At 38.9% G+C, this 20,212-nt stretch overlaps 1 protein-coding gene across 1 annotated transcript in view; it reads left to right on the top strand.

Annotated features, from left to right (window-relative positions):
* Positions 1–20,212, top strand: part of chm (CHM Rab escort protein) — an 89,421-nt gene that overhangs the window by 34,507 nt on the left and 34,702 nt on the right. Inside the window, 2 exon segments of the mRNA XM_048544431.2 lie at positions 5,558–5,678; positions 6,614–6,836. Of these exon segments, the coding sequence (XP_048400388.2) occupies positions 5,558–5,678; positions 6,614–6,836 (344 nt within the window).

The raw sequence follows: 20,212 nt of genomic DNA, 5'->3' as shown, positions 1-20,212 counted from the left end.
CATTTTTAATTGTTTCATGAAATTAATAGATATAGTCAACTGCATGAACCCCAGTGCATTTTTTTTTCTATCTCTGTCTTAAATTTTAGGCTTAAACTCGCTGTGTGCCATTCCCTTGTGGATTATATTGCAAATATTTTAGGTGCATGTTGCGAAAAAAGTAAACCACTTAACGGCGTAGAAGGTAAACAGTCATCGAGCACAACTTTGCATGCTTAATAAAAGTACAGGAAGTTCTGCTATAACACAGTAGTTGCACTCCAGTGCAACATATCATTATGGAAAATCATGCTATACAAATAACAGTGCCTGTAGGAAAATCATGGTTGGGACAGACCTCTGAAAAATATCACTCAAAATTCTCCCTCACCACTCTCCAGTATTGGCGCCATGCCTGTCACTTGTGTGAGCCTTGACACTCATAATCAAATAAACATAATCTGTGTCACAGCATAGCCCATTGCTGATCTGACCTAACATTCCATCAGCACAGACTTTTGGATAGGCTTTCAGATAAGTGAAGCAGAGGAATCCAACCTTTCTTTCCCATGTAGCCCATTGACACTGAAGTTAATTGTGGGTTTAAAATGCATTATAAACCTGAGTAGCATTTGTATTCAAAATATTGCTAGAAAAGACCCAGGTTCTAACACAGACAACCTATAGTATCAATAGGGACTTCACAAACTTCAAGATCCTCCCCTTCTCCCCCCCCCCCCCCCCTACCATATCTCAATCAGCCCAGCTCGTCCCTGCCTCCCTAACCTGTCCTTCCTCCCACCTCGAGCCCCACCTCCATCTCTTACCTCCTAACCTCATCCCGCCCCCTTGACCAGTTAGATCAGTCTGGGGAGAACGAACAATCTCCTCCCTACCTCCCCACCTCCGCTCACCTTGCCTTTACTGGCTCCATCCCTGCCTCATTGACCGGTCTGTCTCCTCTCCACCATTTTTCTTCTTCTTCTCCTCCTCTGTCCATGTTCTATCTGCCTCCCCTTCTCTCCCTATTTACTTCAGAAACCCCTTCCCTTGCCCCATTTCTGAAGAAGGGTCTAGGCCCGAAACTTCAGCTTTCCTGTTCCTCTTTGTCCTGCTGTGTTCATCCAGCTCTACACCTTGTTATCTCAGATTCTCCAGCATCTGCAGTTCCTACTATCTCTGAAACAACTTATGGTATACGTGATTTAGACGAACAAGTTCAAAAATTTATATATATTAAATCTATAACAAAATCTAGGCAAAAATACTACACAAGAAGCTGCATGTTTTCACAGCACTGATTATTTTAATCTAAACTTTTAAAGTGTTAAAAAAAAGTGTTCAGCCATAAACCCTTCAATCTACGACTTGACATTTTTCCTAATAAGATGGTTGGCCTCTGTGATAACACATTTGAAGTTAATGATATTCAAACCAATTACCTTTTTTTAAATGAGCTAATTCAGACTTATTCAGAGATAGTAAGAACTGCTAGTGCGCAAGTCTGAGATAGGTGTGGAACTGGAGGAACACAGCAAGCTGGCTGACCTGAGGTGTCAGCTTTCCTTCTTTCTGATGCTGCCTGGCCTGCTGTGTTCCTCCAGTTCCACACTGTTGTCTCATTCAGACTTATTCTGAACACTAACACCATCTGCAAGGATTGGTGGGGGTGGGGGGAGAAACGACAAAATTTACCTTTTGACACAGCCTGCAATTTTGAGGCATGCTCAATTGAATCATGTTTCTCGCCAATACAAATTTGTGTTTTAGAAGTAGCATTCCCTTATTTGTCAGTCACGTTATAGCCAATTCACATTGCCGGAACGCGCATTATAACGGAACCCACTGTAAATACAAACTTAGAATTATCAATTTGGAAAGGGTTTCTTTTTAACAACCATATCTGGGCCCAATTGTACAACTTTGTTGTGGAGCAAATATGCATGCTGTGATTTTACTGATAATAGCAAAATATCTAACTTGTATTTAGTTTCTCTCTGTCTTTTATGTCCCAGTTATGTTATCAGGCATTGTAATAATCTAATATGTCGTTAAAAGCAGGTAGTCATGTTTTGACTGAAAGCTGCTGAAGTATAACGGACAAAAGGGAAATGTAGAACTCTGTGCTAAGTTTCTCTATCTGCATATATTTTCAGGGGTTTATCGATCTGGTCTCCAAGTCTTGCTGTTCGCTCATATCTTAAATCTTTCCATTTTATGTGTACTTTTTTGCTCCCCCCAAATTGTATGACCATTCAGTTTGTCAAGCTAAATTTCACATGCTAACATTAAGCCCATTATCATAAAATATTTGCATCATGCCAAATTTTCCTATCTCCAAGATTGTGCTCTCTCTGTCTGTTTCAAAGTCACTTATAAAGACTAAGAATAAATGTGATTAGAAATTGAATGGAACTGCAATTTAAATGAAGAGAAGCCCTGTTAAGGGAGCAGTGACATAGAGGGCAGATCTAGAAGGCAGGCAGAGATAGGTGAGTGCACGTAACTTTATAATTTGAATTCCTTTTCAGAGTTGAGTATCTGTTTGATCTATTTGAGGTTCATGTAGCCATTCATCAAAATACTCAGAAATGTTAATTTAGCTAGTGCAATTGTAGTTAATAGCCCATAAACTGTTGGAAGCATTTATAGCTGACAATAACACCAAATAGCGCTCAAACCCACAAAGTAAAAATGAAGGCTCTCCCTCACCATGAGTAGAGAATAAGCAATGCATGAAGTAAGCTTTTCTCATGGAACTGCCTGATGAAAGCTTCTGTTCATCACCAACACTACTCCCTTCTTTGCAGTTTTTGCTGTTGAATTGCTACTTCTGTCTCAAACAAAACTATGTTTTTGCACACCTTTTGCATTTTAGTAAATCTAAGATTAAATATTTTCAAGTAGCTGTACTATCCTTGTTTGTAGGTATTTTTAATACGTGGAAGAATGATTACTTATGGAAAGTATTGCTATTAGCAATACTATCAGTTAGATATTAAAAATTGACACAGCTGGTTTCTGCAGTAAGTATTGCGTTTTGACTAAAATAAGGGCTGATGTGGCCAAAGTCAAAACCTTGTTGCCTTTTTGCAATACCTGTACATGATATTTAGTCTCAATCACAGTATTGTTAAATTCTACTAGTTGGCAACTTAGTCACCTTAAACCTGTAAATAATCAAAGTTCCACATCCTGGAAATAACAGCAATACAATCTTTACTGTGTCCCATGTTCTTTGGATGCTATGTTCCCCATAAGTCTCCTATCTGTGATTTTTCAAACTTGTTTTGACTCAGTTTCTTTATATCCAGTGTATAACCTAGGCTATTAGTTACCACGGACAAATGATAAATTGGCTGTGTTTTTCTTTTATTCTGCTGTTTTTTGAGGTGATTTTTGATTTGCCCGTGAACACTCTTGCGCGGCGGGGGGGAGAAATGTTGTTATGGCCTTACTTGTGTCAAATTATGTTTGCAAGTCGTTGTAGCCAAAACCTTAATTGGGGTGCTCATTGTTTCTATGGTTTTCATTTTCTGAATATGTATTGGGTGGGTAAATTAACTTTTTATTCCTCTTGTAGATGCAAATAATGGACATGCACAGAAGCGTCTTAGATTGCATGTTCCAGGTCTCTGTAGCCAAGAAGTGTTATGACTGCATTGCTTTGTCTTAACGGAAATAATAGCCCAGGTTTTCTGATGGTCACACTGTAGAGTCCCTGTCACACTGGGCTCTGAAGGAAATGCCCAGGAATTCGAAGATTCCATTGGGGACTACCCCTATGTTTGAAACCATCATCTGATTAAATGATTTAGAGGGATCTCATGAAATTAAATAACCACTCAGCAGGTTAGACTGTTAAATATCCTAACTTCTGAGAAAGTGTTCAGCTGACTTGCCACGCAACCAGCGCCCGCAACTATGTCTCTCCCAGAACCCCATACTCCTGGTTCCTGACCTGACATCCCCCTCTCTTCCCCCGGGACCCAGCTCATCTCCTCTTCCCGGCCCCTGCACTAAAGTCTGGACTTGGCCTACCTCTGCCTCCTCCACACCTTCAAGACCCACTCCCCTTTCCCCAACCACTACCTCTGGGTCCAACTTGACTCCTGCTTTGCCTGACTCCAGAGGAAGTGATATACCTCTCCAATTCCCATCCAGCCTAAACGTGACATCACGTACTGCCCACTTGGCACTCAATCTGCTCATCATCTGACCCAGCGTGAGATTGGCACTTCTCAGAAAATCACGTTCAGCATTTGTTGCTGAATTTGTCAATAACATCAGAAATAGAGGCTGGTGCAGGCAGTTTGGTGACACTTGATGATCATGTCAAATAATTCCTGTAAATAAGTGGTTTGTTATTTTGAATACCAAACCGGCCCTTTCTTGCAACTGTGAACTGTTGGGAGCTAGTTTGTTTGTTTGTTTAACAAAGTAATGAGCTGGATGAACACAGCAGCCAAGCAGCATCTCAGGAGCACAAAAGTTGACGTTTCGTGCCTAGACCCTTCATCAGAGAGCCCCTGTTTGTTTTTGTTTTTAGTTAGTTTGGATTTATTTAAGAAAGTAACAGTTATTGTGTAGGTGGTGATTTTTTTAAGTTGGGATTTTGCTTTACCATTAATAACACAGGAATGTGGTCGATGCAGTAGAAAAGAGCACGCTCATAAACACAACAGTTCTTTTGACTATTATCCAACCAGTATAGTATTGGAAATATTTGAATGGTGATCTCTCCTTTCAAATCTTCCCAGCATACTTGATGAGCCAGACTTCACTTATAAATTAGGCACATCATGAGTATTTCTTCTAATAAGACATTGCTATGTTCAATTTGTTGTCAGCACCTGATTGTTACCAAAGGTAGTATAATTAAATGTTATAAAATATCTCTTTTGCAGATTGAAAGGAAAATTTATCAAAACGACAAAATTAACCATAACTCAATCTAGACCATAAAGAACTACTTACTGCAGCACTTCATTTTTAGAATTCACAGAACAGTCCATAAAATTGTGATGACTTAGCGACATTGTGGTAATTTCCTTGAGTGGTTCACTTAAAAACGGTTGAACTTTGCTAAGCTGCAAAGCAATTTGTACATTACAATAGTCTTCGGAGTCTACAAAGGTATCTTGTTTAGCAATTTTATATTTTTAAGATGTAGATGTTTAATTTTAGGCTTGATCTAACTAAACCTGGCTCACTAAAGACTAAATTGCTGCGATGCTGTACTCTGTGCATGTGATTCAAGGGCAAGGGAGTTGCAGGAATTTTGCTTAGTATTTATTTTGAAATGCAGGTTAACTTTGGAGTCCATTACTCTGAAGCCTGTCTACAAGGTCTGCTTGTTAGCAGTCATAGGTATTTTAAGATATTCTGAGAACTGAAAATAACCTTCATACCAAAAGGATGATTATGGTTGATTGTGTCTTGCATCAGGATCTGCTGTTTGACAGCTTCTATTTGAATTTTGTGCTGCTTGTATTTTTCTGGAACTGATGGCTTTACTTTGTATTCTTTCCAGACTAAAATTTATTTTATTTTATCTATCTTTTCCCCTCATTCTTAGGTACCATGTTCCAGAGCTGATGTCTTTGCCAGCAAACAGCTCACTATGGTGGAAAAACGAATGTTGATGAAATTTCTTACTTTCTGTTTGGAATATGAACAACACCCAGATGAATACATAGGTACTGTACTTTTATGACTAAGGTCACCCTGTATTTTAAAGTGTCTGCCATTGCACCTGAACTGTGTTAAATGCAGACTTAATTTTATCTACATATCACCTGTTGTTTTGTATACTGATCTACAGCTTTTTAAAAAAAAATCTGATTATAGGGTACTGAAATACACAACTTCACTGTTATCTTCCGTGTTCATGTATATTTTAGTAATTATCTGTTCCTTTTTTAGAACTTTTCCTGGCTTACAATGTATATGTATGTCAACTTAATGAAATTGTCTTCAAGGGGTATTAAGTAAGGCTATATGATACTGTGTAATATCATTGTTCTTATTTTTCATATTGCAGTCCTGCGTTAATGGCTGTTGTTTTTGTTAATGCTTAGATTGTTGGTGTCTCAAAGAAAACTATTCTTGCCCTCCCGCAAGCCACTTGCACCCCCGCGTGCGCGCCCCCCCCCCCAACAACTGAGGAAATTTAAGTCATGTGCTGTTTCCATAGCAAATGCTATTATTACGATGTTGAAGTTTTTTAAAGCTGTTTTTAGCTAATTTGTTAAACCTAACAGCCTCAAATACATAATTTGAAATAAAACATTTTGATAATTTTAATGATGCATACCTTTTCTAATCTTGATATTTGGTTCCTCATTTCATTCTCCATCTCGCACAATTCCCTCTTGGCTGCTAGCTTTAATTGCTAAGGTGTGAGGCAACTTGACCACTTCAAATATCTTACACTCCTTCTCTAGCTAAATATTTTGTGGAGAGAGGGATTTTTTTTTGACAGCACCACCTCTACGTCTAGTCATTTTTGACCTTAGATCTTTTAGAACGAGCGACCAAAACACGTTTGATACTTAAGTCAAAATATCAAATCTGCAAGTTGGTTGAATGAAACAAAATATGAAGTAAGTTGTTTGCTGTTGTTAATCCACAGACTTCAAGGACAGCAGATTTTCAGATTATTTGAAGACAAAGAAATTAACTGCAAATCTACAACATTTCATTCTACATTCCATTGCTATGGTCTCTGACACTGCTTTGACCACTAAGGGACTCAAAGCAACCCAACACTTCCTACGGTGCCTTGGACGCTATGGGAACACACCATTCCTCTTTCCCTTGTATGGTGTTGGAGAAATACCACAATGCTTCTGCAGGTGTGTGAATTTCATTCTTGATACCTGAAAATTACAATTCGAGAATTGTTTTATATGGTTTCATAATTTTCCAACTTGAGATTTGCATGACTTCTAACAAATGTCTGAAGTTAGTACAAAACAGTTCAAAAAGGCTTTGGTTATGTTAGGTTGGGCAGTATTTTTAGCATATTTTTGTAAATTTAGAAATTGATGAGCAATGTGTGAATGTTACACCATTCACGTTTTAACCAGGTGATGTATCTTCTAAAATCACTGACAGCATAACATAATAATGAGTGCAGGTGATGTTATGTCATCACGAGACTGTTAATCCAGAGACCCAGATAATGTTCTGGGAACCTGGGTTTGAATCCCACCCTCCGATAATGACCACGATTCCATTGGCGATTATCAGGAAACCCTATTTGGTTCACGAGTGTCGTTTAGGGAAGGAAACTGCCATCCTGATGTGGCCTGACCTAGATGTGACTCCAGACCGGCAGCAATGTGGTTGACTCTTAACTGCCCTCTCGGCAATTGGGATGGGCAATAAATAGTGCCTAGTCAGTGATGTGCTCATCCTATGAATGAAGAAAAAAATTTGAAGCATGATTGAGCTACAGTTTTATTCACCAAATAACTCTTACTTTAAACCACTTGTTTATCTGTCTGTTCCCTGACTTGTATCCAGAGCTATTTTGCAATATAGATTAATGTTAGATAAAAACCAAAAGGACTGCAGATGCTGTAAATCAGGAACAAAACCAGAAATGCTGGAAAAGCTCAGCAGGCCTGGCAGCAATTGTGAAGAAAATAATCAGAGTTAATATTTCAGGTCCAGTGATTGTTCCTCAGAACTGCTTTAGATTAATGTTATTTTAAAAGTAGTTCACTTGAAAATTGGACATTCAGTTTAACTTTTTGCCTTTATTTCACAAAATGTGGCTATTGCTGGCTGGGTCACTCTTTTTGTCTAGCCCTAATTGGTCTTGTGAAGAGAGCAGTCCTTAAACTGCTGCTTTTCATAGTGCTGTTTAGAAGCGAATTCCAAGACTTTGACTCAGAAAAATTAAAGGAAAGCCTGCCTTAATTACTCGAGCTGTAATATAAAGTTGCTCCTCGCATCATATTTTCAGCTTTTGCAAATCACTTTAATTCTGGACCCTTTTGCCGCAAGGTAGCTCACTCAACTGTTTTCAGAGGATAATTGAGTTGACCATGGTTGTGAGTTTGCTTGCTGAGCTGGAAGGTCAGTTTTCAGATGTCTCGTCACCGTTCTAGGTAACATCATCAGTGAGCCTCCGATGAAGCGCTGGTGTTATGTCCCGCTTTCTATTTATCTGGTTAGGTTTCCTTGGTTTGGTGATGTCATTTCCTGTTCTTTTTCTCAGAGGATGGTAGACGGGCTCCAAATCAATGTGTTTGTTGATGGCGTTCCGGTTGGAATGCCATGCTTCTAGGAATTCTCATGCGTGTCTCTGTTTGCTTGTCCGAGGATGGATGTGTTGTCCCAATCAAAGTGGTGTCCTTCCTCATCTGTATGTAAGGATAGTAGTGATAATGGGTCATGTCGTTTTGTGGCTAGTTGATGTTCATGTATCCTGGTGGCTAGCTTTCTGCCAGTTTGTCTAATGTAGTGTTTGTCACAGTTCTTGCAATGTATTTTGTAAATGACGTTCATTTTGCTTGTTGTCTGTATAGGGTCTTTTAAGTTCATTAGCTGCTGTTTTAGTGTGTTGGTGGGTTTGTGGACTACCCTGATGCCAAGAGGTCCGAGTAGTCTGGCAGTCATTTTGGAAATGTCTTTGTAGGGGAGAGTGGTTATGGTTTCTGGGCCCGTTTTGTCTGTTTGTTTGGGTTTGTCGCTGAGAAATCAGCGGACTGTGTTCATTAGGTACCCGTTCTTTTTGAATACGCCGTATAGGTGATTTTTCTTCTGCTCTTCGTAGTTTCTCTGTGCTGCAGTGTGTGGTTGCTCGTTGGAATAATGTTCTAATGCAGCTTCGTTTGTGGGTGTTGGGATGGTTGCTCCTGTAGGTCAGTATTTGGTCCATATGTGTTGTTTTCCTGTAGACGCTGGTTTGAAGTTCCCCATTGACTGTTCGCTCTACTGTGACATCTAGGATTGGCAGTTTGTTGTTGTTTTCCTCCTCTTTTGTGAATGTTCTGCCAGTAAAGGGTATTATTGATGGTCTTGAAGGTTTCCTCTAAGGTTTCCTATACAGACAACAAGCAAAACAAACGTCATCTACAAAATACCTTGCAAGAACTGTGACAAACACTACATTGGACAAACGGGCAGAATGCTAGCCACCAGGATACATGAACATCGACTAGCCACAAAAAGACATGACCCACTATCGCTAGTATCCTTACATACAGATGAGGAAGGACACCACTTTTTGATTGGGACAACACATCCATCCTCGGACAAGCCAAACAGAGACACGCACGAGAATTCCTAGAAGCCTGGCATTCCAACCAGAACTCTATCAACAAACGTTGATTTGGTGCCCGTCTACCATCCTCTGAGAAAAAGAACAGGAAATGACATTGCCAACCCAAGGAAACCTAAGCAGATAAATAGAAAGCGCTTCATCAGAAGCTCACTGTTACCTAGAATGGTGATGAAACGTCTGAAAACTAACCTTCTAGCTCAGCGAGCAAACTCTCATCCAGAACCTCAACCTGAGCTACAAATCTTCTCAAAACTCACTTGAGTTGACCATCTTACTGTGGATCTGGAGTCACATGTAGGCAAGATAAGGATGGCAGATTTCCTTCCCGAAAGAACATTAGTGAACGAAATAGTTTTTTACAACAATTAATAATTCTACCAAGGCTGCCTGGGATTTATCAATTGAATTCAAGCTCCACGTGCTGCCCTGATCTTTAATCAGTGTCCCTGTCGCTTTGGCCTGGGCCGTTTTGATTTTCTGGTCTATTGACGTGACCCTATTATTTATTACATGACAAACTCTTTGGTTCACTTTTTTGTAGTTAAAATATGCAGATTTCAAGTTCAAAGGTGTTTAACAGGGGGATTGAGTTTAAGAGTCGTGAGATCTTGTTGCAGCTCTATAAAACTTTGGTTAGACCGCACTTGGAATACTGCGTCCAGTTCTGGTCGCCGTATTATAGGAAACTTGTGGATGCTTTGGAGAGGGTTCAGAGGAGGCTTACCAGGATGCTGCCTGGACTGGAGGGCTTATCTTATGAAGAGAGGTTGACTGAGCTCGGTCTCTTTTCATTGGAGGAGGAGAGGGGACCTAATTTGAGGTATACAAGATAATGAGAGGCATAGATAGAGTTGATAGCCAGAGACTATTTCCCAGGGCAGAAATGGCTAGCACGAGGGGTCATAGTTTTAAGCTGGTTGGTGGAAAGTATAGAGGGGATGTCAGAGGCAGGTTCTTTACGCAGAGAGTTGTGAGAGCATGGAATGCGTTGCCAGCAGCAGTTGTGGAAGCAAGGTCATTGGGGTCATTTAAGAGACTGCTGGACATGTATATGGTCACAGAAATTTGAGGGTGCATACATGAGGATCAATGGTCGGCACAACATTGTGGGCTGAAGGGCCTGTTCTGTGCTGTACTGTTCTATGTTCTATGTTCTAAAATTAATTACGTATGAGGATGTTGCACAGGAATTACCGTGTGTTCGGAAATGCGTATGTTAGCTACTTGAAGACATCTCATCTTGGGTTTTACAGTTGATCCTTGTAATTTGTATTGCAGTGACCAAATTAATTTGTAAAATGTATGGGAAAAACTGCCTGAAACAGGTTTGCTTGTCACAGATTACAGATGTAATTTCCAGGAAATTTATGATTAACTTGAGTGAGATTTTACATTAGCAGTGTCTGATTTTTAAGCATTACGGATTGGACCTTCAGACTGACGTCATTCAGTTGTAGAATTATGGTCCTAACCTTTCAAGTATTTTTATCTGTATTTTACTCTAGCCAGTAGCTTTGGAAGGAAGTGGTTACTAGGTGGTAGGATTAATCTTGTGCTGCTTTATTCAGATTAGATAGTCGTTCGTTGCAGGATGTGTTTTCAAATAAGTCATAAGCAAAAACCTAAAATTGTTGCTTGGCTGCTTTAAAATGTAAACCTCTGCGTGAGAGACTTTGGGGCAGAGAAAGGTTACTATTATGTAGAATTTTGTTGAGCATATGCCCCTTTGATCAAAAATGTGATAGAACTCAGTCAACTTTTTATTCTGCTGAAAATTGGAATTAAGTTCATCATGCTAACATTTTACACACAATAATTGTTAATAGAAAATTAGATAAATATCAAGTGCGAGAATATGTACTTTCAAAGATCAGTAAATTTCACACTAAAGTGCATTTTAACGTGGGACAATGATTTTACCTGTACATTGCATTTAATGCTGAAGAGCTAAGTAAATTTCTACTATGAAACAAAAGCAAGTTAATCTGTCAATGTGAAGTAACTGTCATATGGATAATTTGGAGTAAAAATGTAATCAGCTCAAATTTTTTTTCACGTTCATGTGTTGCAATTAATGCCACAATGAACATTATTTTCTGCAGTATCTATCAACTGTTTCAAGGCACTATCTCTGCAGTCTGTTATACTTATCCATTCCAGTATGATGCACTCTTTACACATTGTTTTGGTAAAATGGTTGGTAGTTACATTTCCAGTGTTCAAATTTCAGTAAATTAGAAAGCAAATGTTATAGACAGAGGCTCTATATACAGATTTTGCTATCTAATGTTTGTCAAGTGTTGTAATTGTGTAGTGAGAGAAAGTAATCACTGAAATGATATTTCAGTGTATCTGGTCTGTTGCTTCTCAAGACAGCAGATGACCATGACTGTATGAGCGATACCAGTGTAACTGAATTTCTTCTCCTCCTTATCTGAAACTGAAAGCATGATTTTTGTTGTTAGAGACCAACTGAAACTGTTTTCCAGTGTGAGAGTTGTTAGGCTTAAGTTCATTTGTGTTAGTCCTTTTGAAGACCTTCTTGATGGGATTAGTTTATCAGTATGTTGTCCCATAGAAGTCTGATTTCAAGTCAACTTGCCCTTATGGAAAATATTGGTTGGCTTGTTTGTGTGTAGGATGTATCCACATGACGCTAAACATAGAATTGTACATCAGTTTTATTCACAAGGATTTTAATGTGACGATTAATCATTTTAAGAACCTGTCAATCCATTGAATTATGAATATTTGAATATGGAGCATGAGTAGGCAATTATACCCACCTTGCCTACTCTGCAATTTAACAAATTGAAGTATTGCTTGGATGAACCAAAAATGTGATGCTGATTAATGTTTCAGAAAAGCCACCAAGAAGTCCAAATTTATACCTGCAAATCAATGCACCATGAAAGCTACTTAAGTAACCTGGCTAGTTTTGTTACTTTGCTTTATTTATCCCTTAACTGTGTTTGTTTGTTTTTATTTTATTTTTTGTCTGAATGCTTTTCTGAAAACAAATGTTTTGACTTTAAAGCACAGGCATTAACTAGCTTACCATTGTTTAATTTTCTCTCTGCTAAAATTATTGTGTATCTAATAGTAAGTCTTTTGTTTAAGATACAAAGCCAGTGCCTGGAAACTTATTTTCAAAGTCTGGTATTGGCTTTACAAACTTCTGGTTGGGAACCATTGGAGTGACTATTTGGAGGATATTTAATGGTTTTGTTTTGAAGTGCTGCAAATATAGGGGTTGAAAGACTGATTTGGATCAGTTGTCTGTCTCTGTGTTGTAACAAGGAAATCAAAGGATTGCATTTTAGCAATATTGTTTATTTTGTTTTGAATTGTGTTAACTTCATTTGTCATTTTTGGCTGTCCCTTTGATTCAAGGATACTGTCTCCTTTCGGGTTCTGAGTTTCTGCCGTAAGTCCTCAAGTGACCCAACAGGTTAATTCTTGATTGATTTTATATTTTTAGGCATATGGGTAGATGTTCCAGTGGATGGCATGAATATAGGTTATTTTTAACTTGGAAAGATGCATTGAGTGGGGTGCCACAGGGATTATTGCTGGTACTTCAACTCTTTACAATTTATGTAAATGATCTGCATGACTGGTCAGAAGTTACGGTTGCTAAATTAGCTGATGTACATTGGGAATGCAAGTTGTGAAGAAGAAATAAGGAAGCTACAAAATGATTGTGTTGAGTGAACCATGAGGCAAATGTATTATGTGGGAAGTATGAAATTGTCCATTTGTTGGGAAGAATAAAAAGAATTACATTATCAGAATTGTGGAGCTCCAAGATGCCTGGGGATCTGAGTGTCCTAGTGCATGAATTATAGAAGTTCTGTAAGCAACGACAGCAAGTAATTGGTATTGTTAATAGAACATTAGCTTTTATTCTGAGGATTTGAATAAAAAATTAGAGGTGTTATGTTCCAGCTGTATGGGGCATTGGTGAGACCACATTTGTATGTAATATTGATCATCTTTGTTAAGGAACGATGTAGATGTTTCAGAAGCAGTTCAAAAATGGCGTAAGAGGCGACTGAATGCTGTAAAGCTTTAAACGTTGAAAGGAGACTTGATTTGAGGAGAATGGACAGGGTGGATAGGAATTTAACTGCTCCTTACAGTTGAAGAGTCAATAATCGGGAAGCATAACTTTCAGGTGAAAGACTGGAGCTTTAGAGGGGATTTTAAGGAAATGAAAAATTCAGAGGGTAGTGGAAATTTGGAATGCACCGCTTGAGTGGATAGTTGAGGCAGGAAACCTCAAACCATTAAATAGTACTTGGATGAACACTTGAAATGTTGTTTTAATCAAGACTATGGGCCAAGTACTGGAAAGTGAGACTAGTGTAGTTTTAGATTTAGTTTTTTGTTGGTGCAGACTTGAAGGAATGAAGGGCTTCTTCTGTACTATTTGATTGTCTGTCTAATTTTGGTGACCACAACAGAGTTTCTCTTGTCGTCTACGTTCACACACCAGCTCCCAAAGTCAATAGACCACTTCCACCTCTAAGCGTACCTTGCCTGCCTCTTTTCAGCATTCCAAAGGGACCATTCCTCAGTCACTTCTGCATCTGTTCCATGGCATCTTGCCATGCAAATCCCGAAGTTCCCATTATCTCCGATGTAAATCCTGCTCTCTTTACCTCTGTTCTCGCTGAACAGATTCCCAAACACCGCTTCAAGATGAACCAGCAATTGGTGTGTTTTCTTCAGTCGAGTGGACTGTACTCATTGCTTACATGTAGTCTTTTCTGCATTTAACCCTGACAAGTGAGACACAGCTCGAATTGTGTCTGCTTTGTGGAACGCCTCTACACCTGCAAGTATGACCCCAGGATTTGGGCGACGTGTCCTTTTTTAATCCTTAACTTTCCTTCATGCTGGCATTGCTTTCCTCCCATGTTGCATTGTTGCAGTGAAGCTGAACTTAAGCTTTAGGAATGGCAATGAGATCTTCTAATTAGGTGTTTTACAGCCCTTGTTGATGTCACCAGTTTCAAAGCTCAGATTTCAATATCTGTTGCCTTTTGTATGCATGTGTTGATTTTTACACTGTTTTCTTTTGCTCACCAGCAGCAGATCACCTCTGTGCATGTCTTTTTGTTTAGTTGTTACTTTTCTTTCTGCCATCACTAGTCTTCCCAAACCATACAGAATAACTCTTCTAGCATTATACCTTTCCTGTCTTGCACCCTGTCCCAGACTTTCCTTTTGTCCTTGTCGCATCCATCCCTTGGTCAAAATCAGTTTGTTCTTAAGTTTTCCCAGTTGTGAATTAAAGGTCACAAGTCTGAAACATTAGCTCTGTTTGTCTCCATGAATGCTCCATAACCTGATATTTCCAGCATTTTCTGTTTTAATTTCAGATTTGCAGCGTCTAATCTTGATTGGTCCATGATTGACTGACAGGTTTGTTTTTTTATTCCTCACTACAACTTCTAAATTTGGATGCTGTTTTCCAGACTTCCATTGGCTGGGAACCTGAAAAATTGTTTTCTAGCCAATAAGTGCTTGGTTGCTTACATCTCCCAAATTAATAATGAAAGCGGAGGGCAAAAAAGCCACATGGGGCAAATTGCCATCATATGAGTAGAATAGAATTATAATCAACATAAAAACTAAACAATCTTTTAATATAAGCAGAAGGAGCAAGATATGAGAGTGGGATAATAGAACAAATGAGCAGAGGTAAATTGAATTGATTTTTTTTAAAACAGTAAATCAATGTTTACATTGAATAGCTTAAAGTGAAGTTTATTTCTGATTATCATAGTGATGTAGGTAATCCAGTAATGTATACTACTGTAAAGAAATGTCTCACACACAAATAATTCTCTTTTAACATAAAGAGCCTAGCAAACAGCTTACATGTGTATTTTACTTCACAATTTTTGTAAATCTATAGTCTCTTTCAAATGACGTAGGAATTTCCAAATGTTACTCTTTAAATGTCTCATTCCACCCTCCCTCCTTTTTGGATTACCTTTAGGATAGATTGACATTTTTGTTTGAACATTTTTAGTAGAAACATCTCATTATCTAAAGTTTAATTGTTCAAAGTTCGATGTTTGTTTGGGTCACTGAAGTAGAAACAGTTCATGGCTTTCGGTGGCTGCACATGTTTTCACATTTCTTGAAGAGGGCTTTCTTAATCCTTTTTATTTATCATCTTTAAGTCTCCATTACCAGCATGATTTGAGGTGAAATAGTTTCTATCTTGATTTTTTTCAAAAACATCCTGTTACTGTAACAGAAGCAAAAGTAGCCCTCAAGCTTATTTAGTTCATGTTACATTAACTTTTAATTAAGAAAAACAACTAGTTAGAGGCAGTATTTTCTCTCCATTAATGTAAGTGTGTAATGAAGATTTATTTTGGAAGTGACCTTCACTGTATTAGCAGGAACAGTAATCAGCAGAATTAATAGAATAATCAAATTATACACAGAACCATTAATCATTGTGAATAGTGCTGTCAGAGTTCAGCTATTAATGGGTCTTATTGTTTAGCAGCTGCATTAAAAATTGCTTCCACTGATTTGTATCTTGATAGGAACTGAAATGGCATTTAAAGACTATATGAAGCAGTGTGATACAAGGTCTGAAGTTTCTGCAGTTGTTAATTTAGTCATAATGTGATTTGATGCTGCAAGGCTAAAGGTGAGAGCAAGTACAATTTTAGCATCCTCTTTTAGCAAATGAACACATCACTGATACTGCTGGCAGTAGTTAGATGTTTCAAGTCATGATACTTTTGAGGGTTAAAGGCATAAAAAGGTTCCTCAAGTCCACAGACCACAAATATGTGGATAGTTTTCTGTACGTGATTAAAACTAGAATGACAGTTGTCTTTTATTTAATAATGGAAAGGGTAGTAGAGATGGCCTTTATTTATTCAGTAATGCCAGTGCATGTGGTACCTTTTCAAACAGTTTCTGCAGCAAGTGAAACCTGTGAACCAATGTGTGATCATTATTTGAACAGAACAAAAGTTGCTTGCTCATCCAAGTGACCTATTAATTAATTACTTTTGATTTCTGAATCCAAAAACTTGTATGTTTGTTTTTAATCATCTCCTTGTCCATAACTGTTTATAAGATGGTATAACATTATTTCTATTGGGCAGACAGATCCAGATGTCTCTTTCAGCACAAAAGCAAAACGTTGCAGATGCTGGAAGTATGAAACTACAACAGAAAATGATGAAAATAATCAGATCTGGCAGCAACTTTCACCAGAGAATTGGATAAATTGTTGAAGGAAAAAAGTTGAATGACTACAGGGGAAGAACAAGGGAGTCAGACTATTTGGATAGCTCTCTGCCAAAGAGCTGGCGCAAGCACTGTGCACAGAATGGGCTCTTTCTCTGCGTAATTCTCTGTCTGAATTCAGCTGGATGAGGGAAAGTCTTTGATAAAGCAGTCAAGGTGATTGGGCAAAAGACATTGCTCTGATGAACCTCTGCAGCTATGTCCAAAGATGATTGGTTTCCCTAGCCCCTCCCTCCTGCTAAGTATGACTTGTCAGTGGAGAGTTTTCCCAATCCCTTTAAAATTCTTTAAAATAGCTCCTCGAAGCTACACGGTCAAAAGATGCCTTGATTTTAAAGTATTGATCTCACTGTTCCCTTTCACTTTGCAGACTTGGTTCAAACATGAACAAAGGGATCAATGATGTTTTGGACCTAAGTTGTCACGGTGGAACACAGAGTAATATTAGAGAGCAAGTTATTAGTGAATAAATGTGACTTGATAACTGTGTGCCAATGTGGTCTTTGTTTACTTGGTTGATGATGGATAGATAATTGGCCAGGTGGGATTTGTTTTGCTGCTTTTTGTAGACCTGACACGTTATCAATTGTTTTCATTTTAGCAAGAAATTGCTAGCGTTTTAACAGTATGAGAACGTGAGATATGACAATTCCAGAGCACAAACTTTCAGCATAACAACCAGTGTTAAAGCACCTCTAGACTTGTAATACCCAGCACATGCAACCATTTCTTGATCTTGTAGGTATTTTAAAGTTGGCTGAAGTCCAACATTTGTGATGTGGAGAATTCAGGAAGTGGTTGAGATGGACCAGCCACTCAGCACTTCTGGCTGAAAATAGTTGGCCCTACATGCAATCCATTTTATACCTGTCACCCATCAAGGGCTGAGTATGCTGAGCAGCCTACAGCTGCATATTCCAACCCATTTGCAGCCTGGCACAATTTTGTAAATTCACACTTCATAAGGAGGTGGAACCAGTTGATATTTGATGTGTCAGCTGGGCTATTAAAACAATGAAATATTCTCCAAATGGAGGTAAGTAAATTATGCAACCAATTAAGAGAAATAGGCCACTAAAGCATGCAAGTCCTTTCACTTTCAGCACCAGCGTAGGCATTAGAGCTGCTGAAAATATAAGAATTTAACTGTCTGTGTAATTTAAAATTCAGCTCCCATCAAGTAATGACTCCATTGACAGAATTAAATGTCAATCTGTAGTTGGCGCAGCATAATTATCTCTGCTGCCTCTTAGCACCAGGGACCCGGGTTTGATTCCACCTTTGGGCAACTGTCTGTGCAGAGTTTGCGCATTCTCCCTGTGCCTGCATGGGTTTCTGCCAGGTGTCTGGTTTCCTCCCACAGTCCGAAGATGTGCGGGTTGGGTGGATTGTCTGTGCTAAATTGCCCATAGTGTCTAGGGTGGGAAATGCAGGGATAGGGTAGGAGGTGGGTGTGTGGGGGGGGCGGCGGGTGGGGAGGGGTCTGTGTGTGTGTTCGGAGGGTTGATATGGACTCAATGGGCCGAATGGCCTGCTTCCATACTGTAGAGGTTCTGATTCTATAACATGGATCCAGTGACCTTTTCAGAACCAAAGTGTTAACTCTGGCAGCATCTGTAGAGGGAAAGCAGAAATACGGAGTTTTTTTCCAGCAAGATTGTTTTGGTCTTTTTTCCTGATTTTCCAGCATCTGCAGTTCTTTTTGGTTTTATTTTGACCTAATTAAGGTGAAATTTTCTCTCTTGCCATAAATTCCCTGCTCAATCCCAGTTTTTGGACTGCCTTTTCCCCCTTTCCCCCTGACGTTGTCCTCTAGCCTCAGGGATGATCTCATCATCTATGTTGTCACGCAGCAACTGATTATACTTCTGAATTCTGGGTGAACAAAGTGTGTTTTAAGAACAAAGGAACAGAAATATGCCATTTTACCCCTTGATCTGGTTCCACCATTAATTTTAACATTATGGGTTGCGTATGACCTAACACCATATAACCAGTTTTTCCCCATATCCTTAATTGTTTTGGACGAGATCTATCAGTCTTGAATCTAAAGTTCATAGTTGATCTGTCACTTTAATTGGCAGTGGAAGAACCTTTCCGGCTTCAACCACTCATGACACCGAGGGGAGGCTTTTTACCTGATTGGGCCCATGCCATGTTTTGTTATCTCCCTCCTAATTCCTGGGCTACGTGCCTCCTCCAGCTTGTTCTAGATGCTCTCTATCTGCCACACTGTCTTACCGTAATGTCTTAAACGCTGACCAAATCATTCTCTGACTTTCTAGATTTAAGGCCGTACAACCCTATATGGGGAAATCACTCCTTGAGAATTTAACACCTTGGAGTAATGGTATCAATCGTTTTGGCAAGTTTATACTACAGTCTTTCCAATGTCAGTATATCTTTCCTAATGTGGAGCCCATAGCTGCTGTCAATAGTCCATATATGGTCTAAATGTGTTTTTTTGTCGCTGTACACAAATGCCCATGGAAACTGAAGTTATTGTCGATTTAAAAGTTTGAACAACAGATGAGTAACGCTTTCCCCAAGCCCTTAGGAAATTAGAGCAACTGGAACTAACCTGTTCAAACAAAATCTATATGCTCCATTTCTTGGAAATGGTTGCTGAAGTTGAAAGCTGCTCCGAAACTGGGAAATGGAAGGGCATAAATGATTGTGCTATTTCAGAAAAAAAAACTGAAGTATTTAGCACCAGTTTGGTATTGAATTGAATAATTGCGCAAGTTTGAGAAAGCTTTAATCATCTTGTAAAATGAAAGATGTACTATAAAAGGTGGTTCTTCCCACAAACATTTACCAGTGATTTTTGCAACTTTCCCTACCTCTTATTCATGCAATTGATTTTCAGTGCTGTTACTCGGACATAAATGTAAGTCTTGGCATAACGTTGTTCAGTTTGTAGCAATGTACTCACTTTCAGTATCATAGCTGTATGCAGCAGGTGTTGTGTGGCAGAAGGGGATGCTTTGATTATCATCTCACAGTATATACGCACAACCAGGGGATGCAGTGTTCATTTAAACTTTTGAAGTTTGACCTCATCATTGGAGTGGATTAAACGAAGAGGCAGAAATAAAATATCAAATTACGTGACAAGTCCTATCGGAGAGAAAGATTAGCTGGACCGGTTTGTGGCAAAAATTTAACACTGAAAATAAGACTGCTGGTTCTATAGGGCAATAGTTCAGCCAGGTCCTGAATGAAACCCAAACCTAATGTCGGGGGAAAAAATTGCTTCACGAAAACTTTGCAGGCATACCTAATAGGATTGTGGCTGATCCAGATCCTGCTCCTGTACAATTTCCTGTCCTTTTCCCATAGCCCTTGATTCTCATACTAAACAAAAATCTGTCTGTCCATACATGTTTTTCTGTGGGAGCTGTATGCTGCGTGTCTCCACAGCAAAAATTGCCAAAAGCCAGGCTGTTGTGTTCTTATTTATTGAGCAACTATATCTTTTGGGGATGTGGGTCGAACAGTTTTGTTTTTGGATCTCAGTAACGATCAGCAGTTTAGAGGATTTTACAGTAAAACAAGATGTTTTCCAGTATTTCAGAGGCAAGTATGAAATAAAACCTCCAATTACATGCACGTGGTTGATTAAAGGTAAAATACGATAGCAAC

Source organism: Stegostoma tigrinum, chromosome 15 (assembly GCF_030684315.1).
Source record: "Stegostoma tigrinum isolate sSteTig4 chromosome 15, sSteTig4.hap1, whole genome shotgun sequence".
Lineage (NCBI taxonomy): Eukaryota > Metazoa > Chordata > Chondrichthyes > Orectolobiformes > Stegostomatidae > Stegostoma > Stegostoma tigrinum.
The sequence above is the reverse complement of the archived record's forward strand: the minus strand, read 5'-3'. Positions and strand labels throughout refer to the sequence as shown.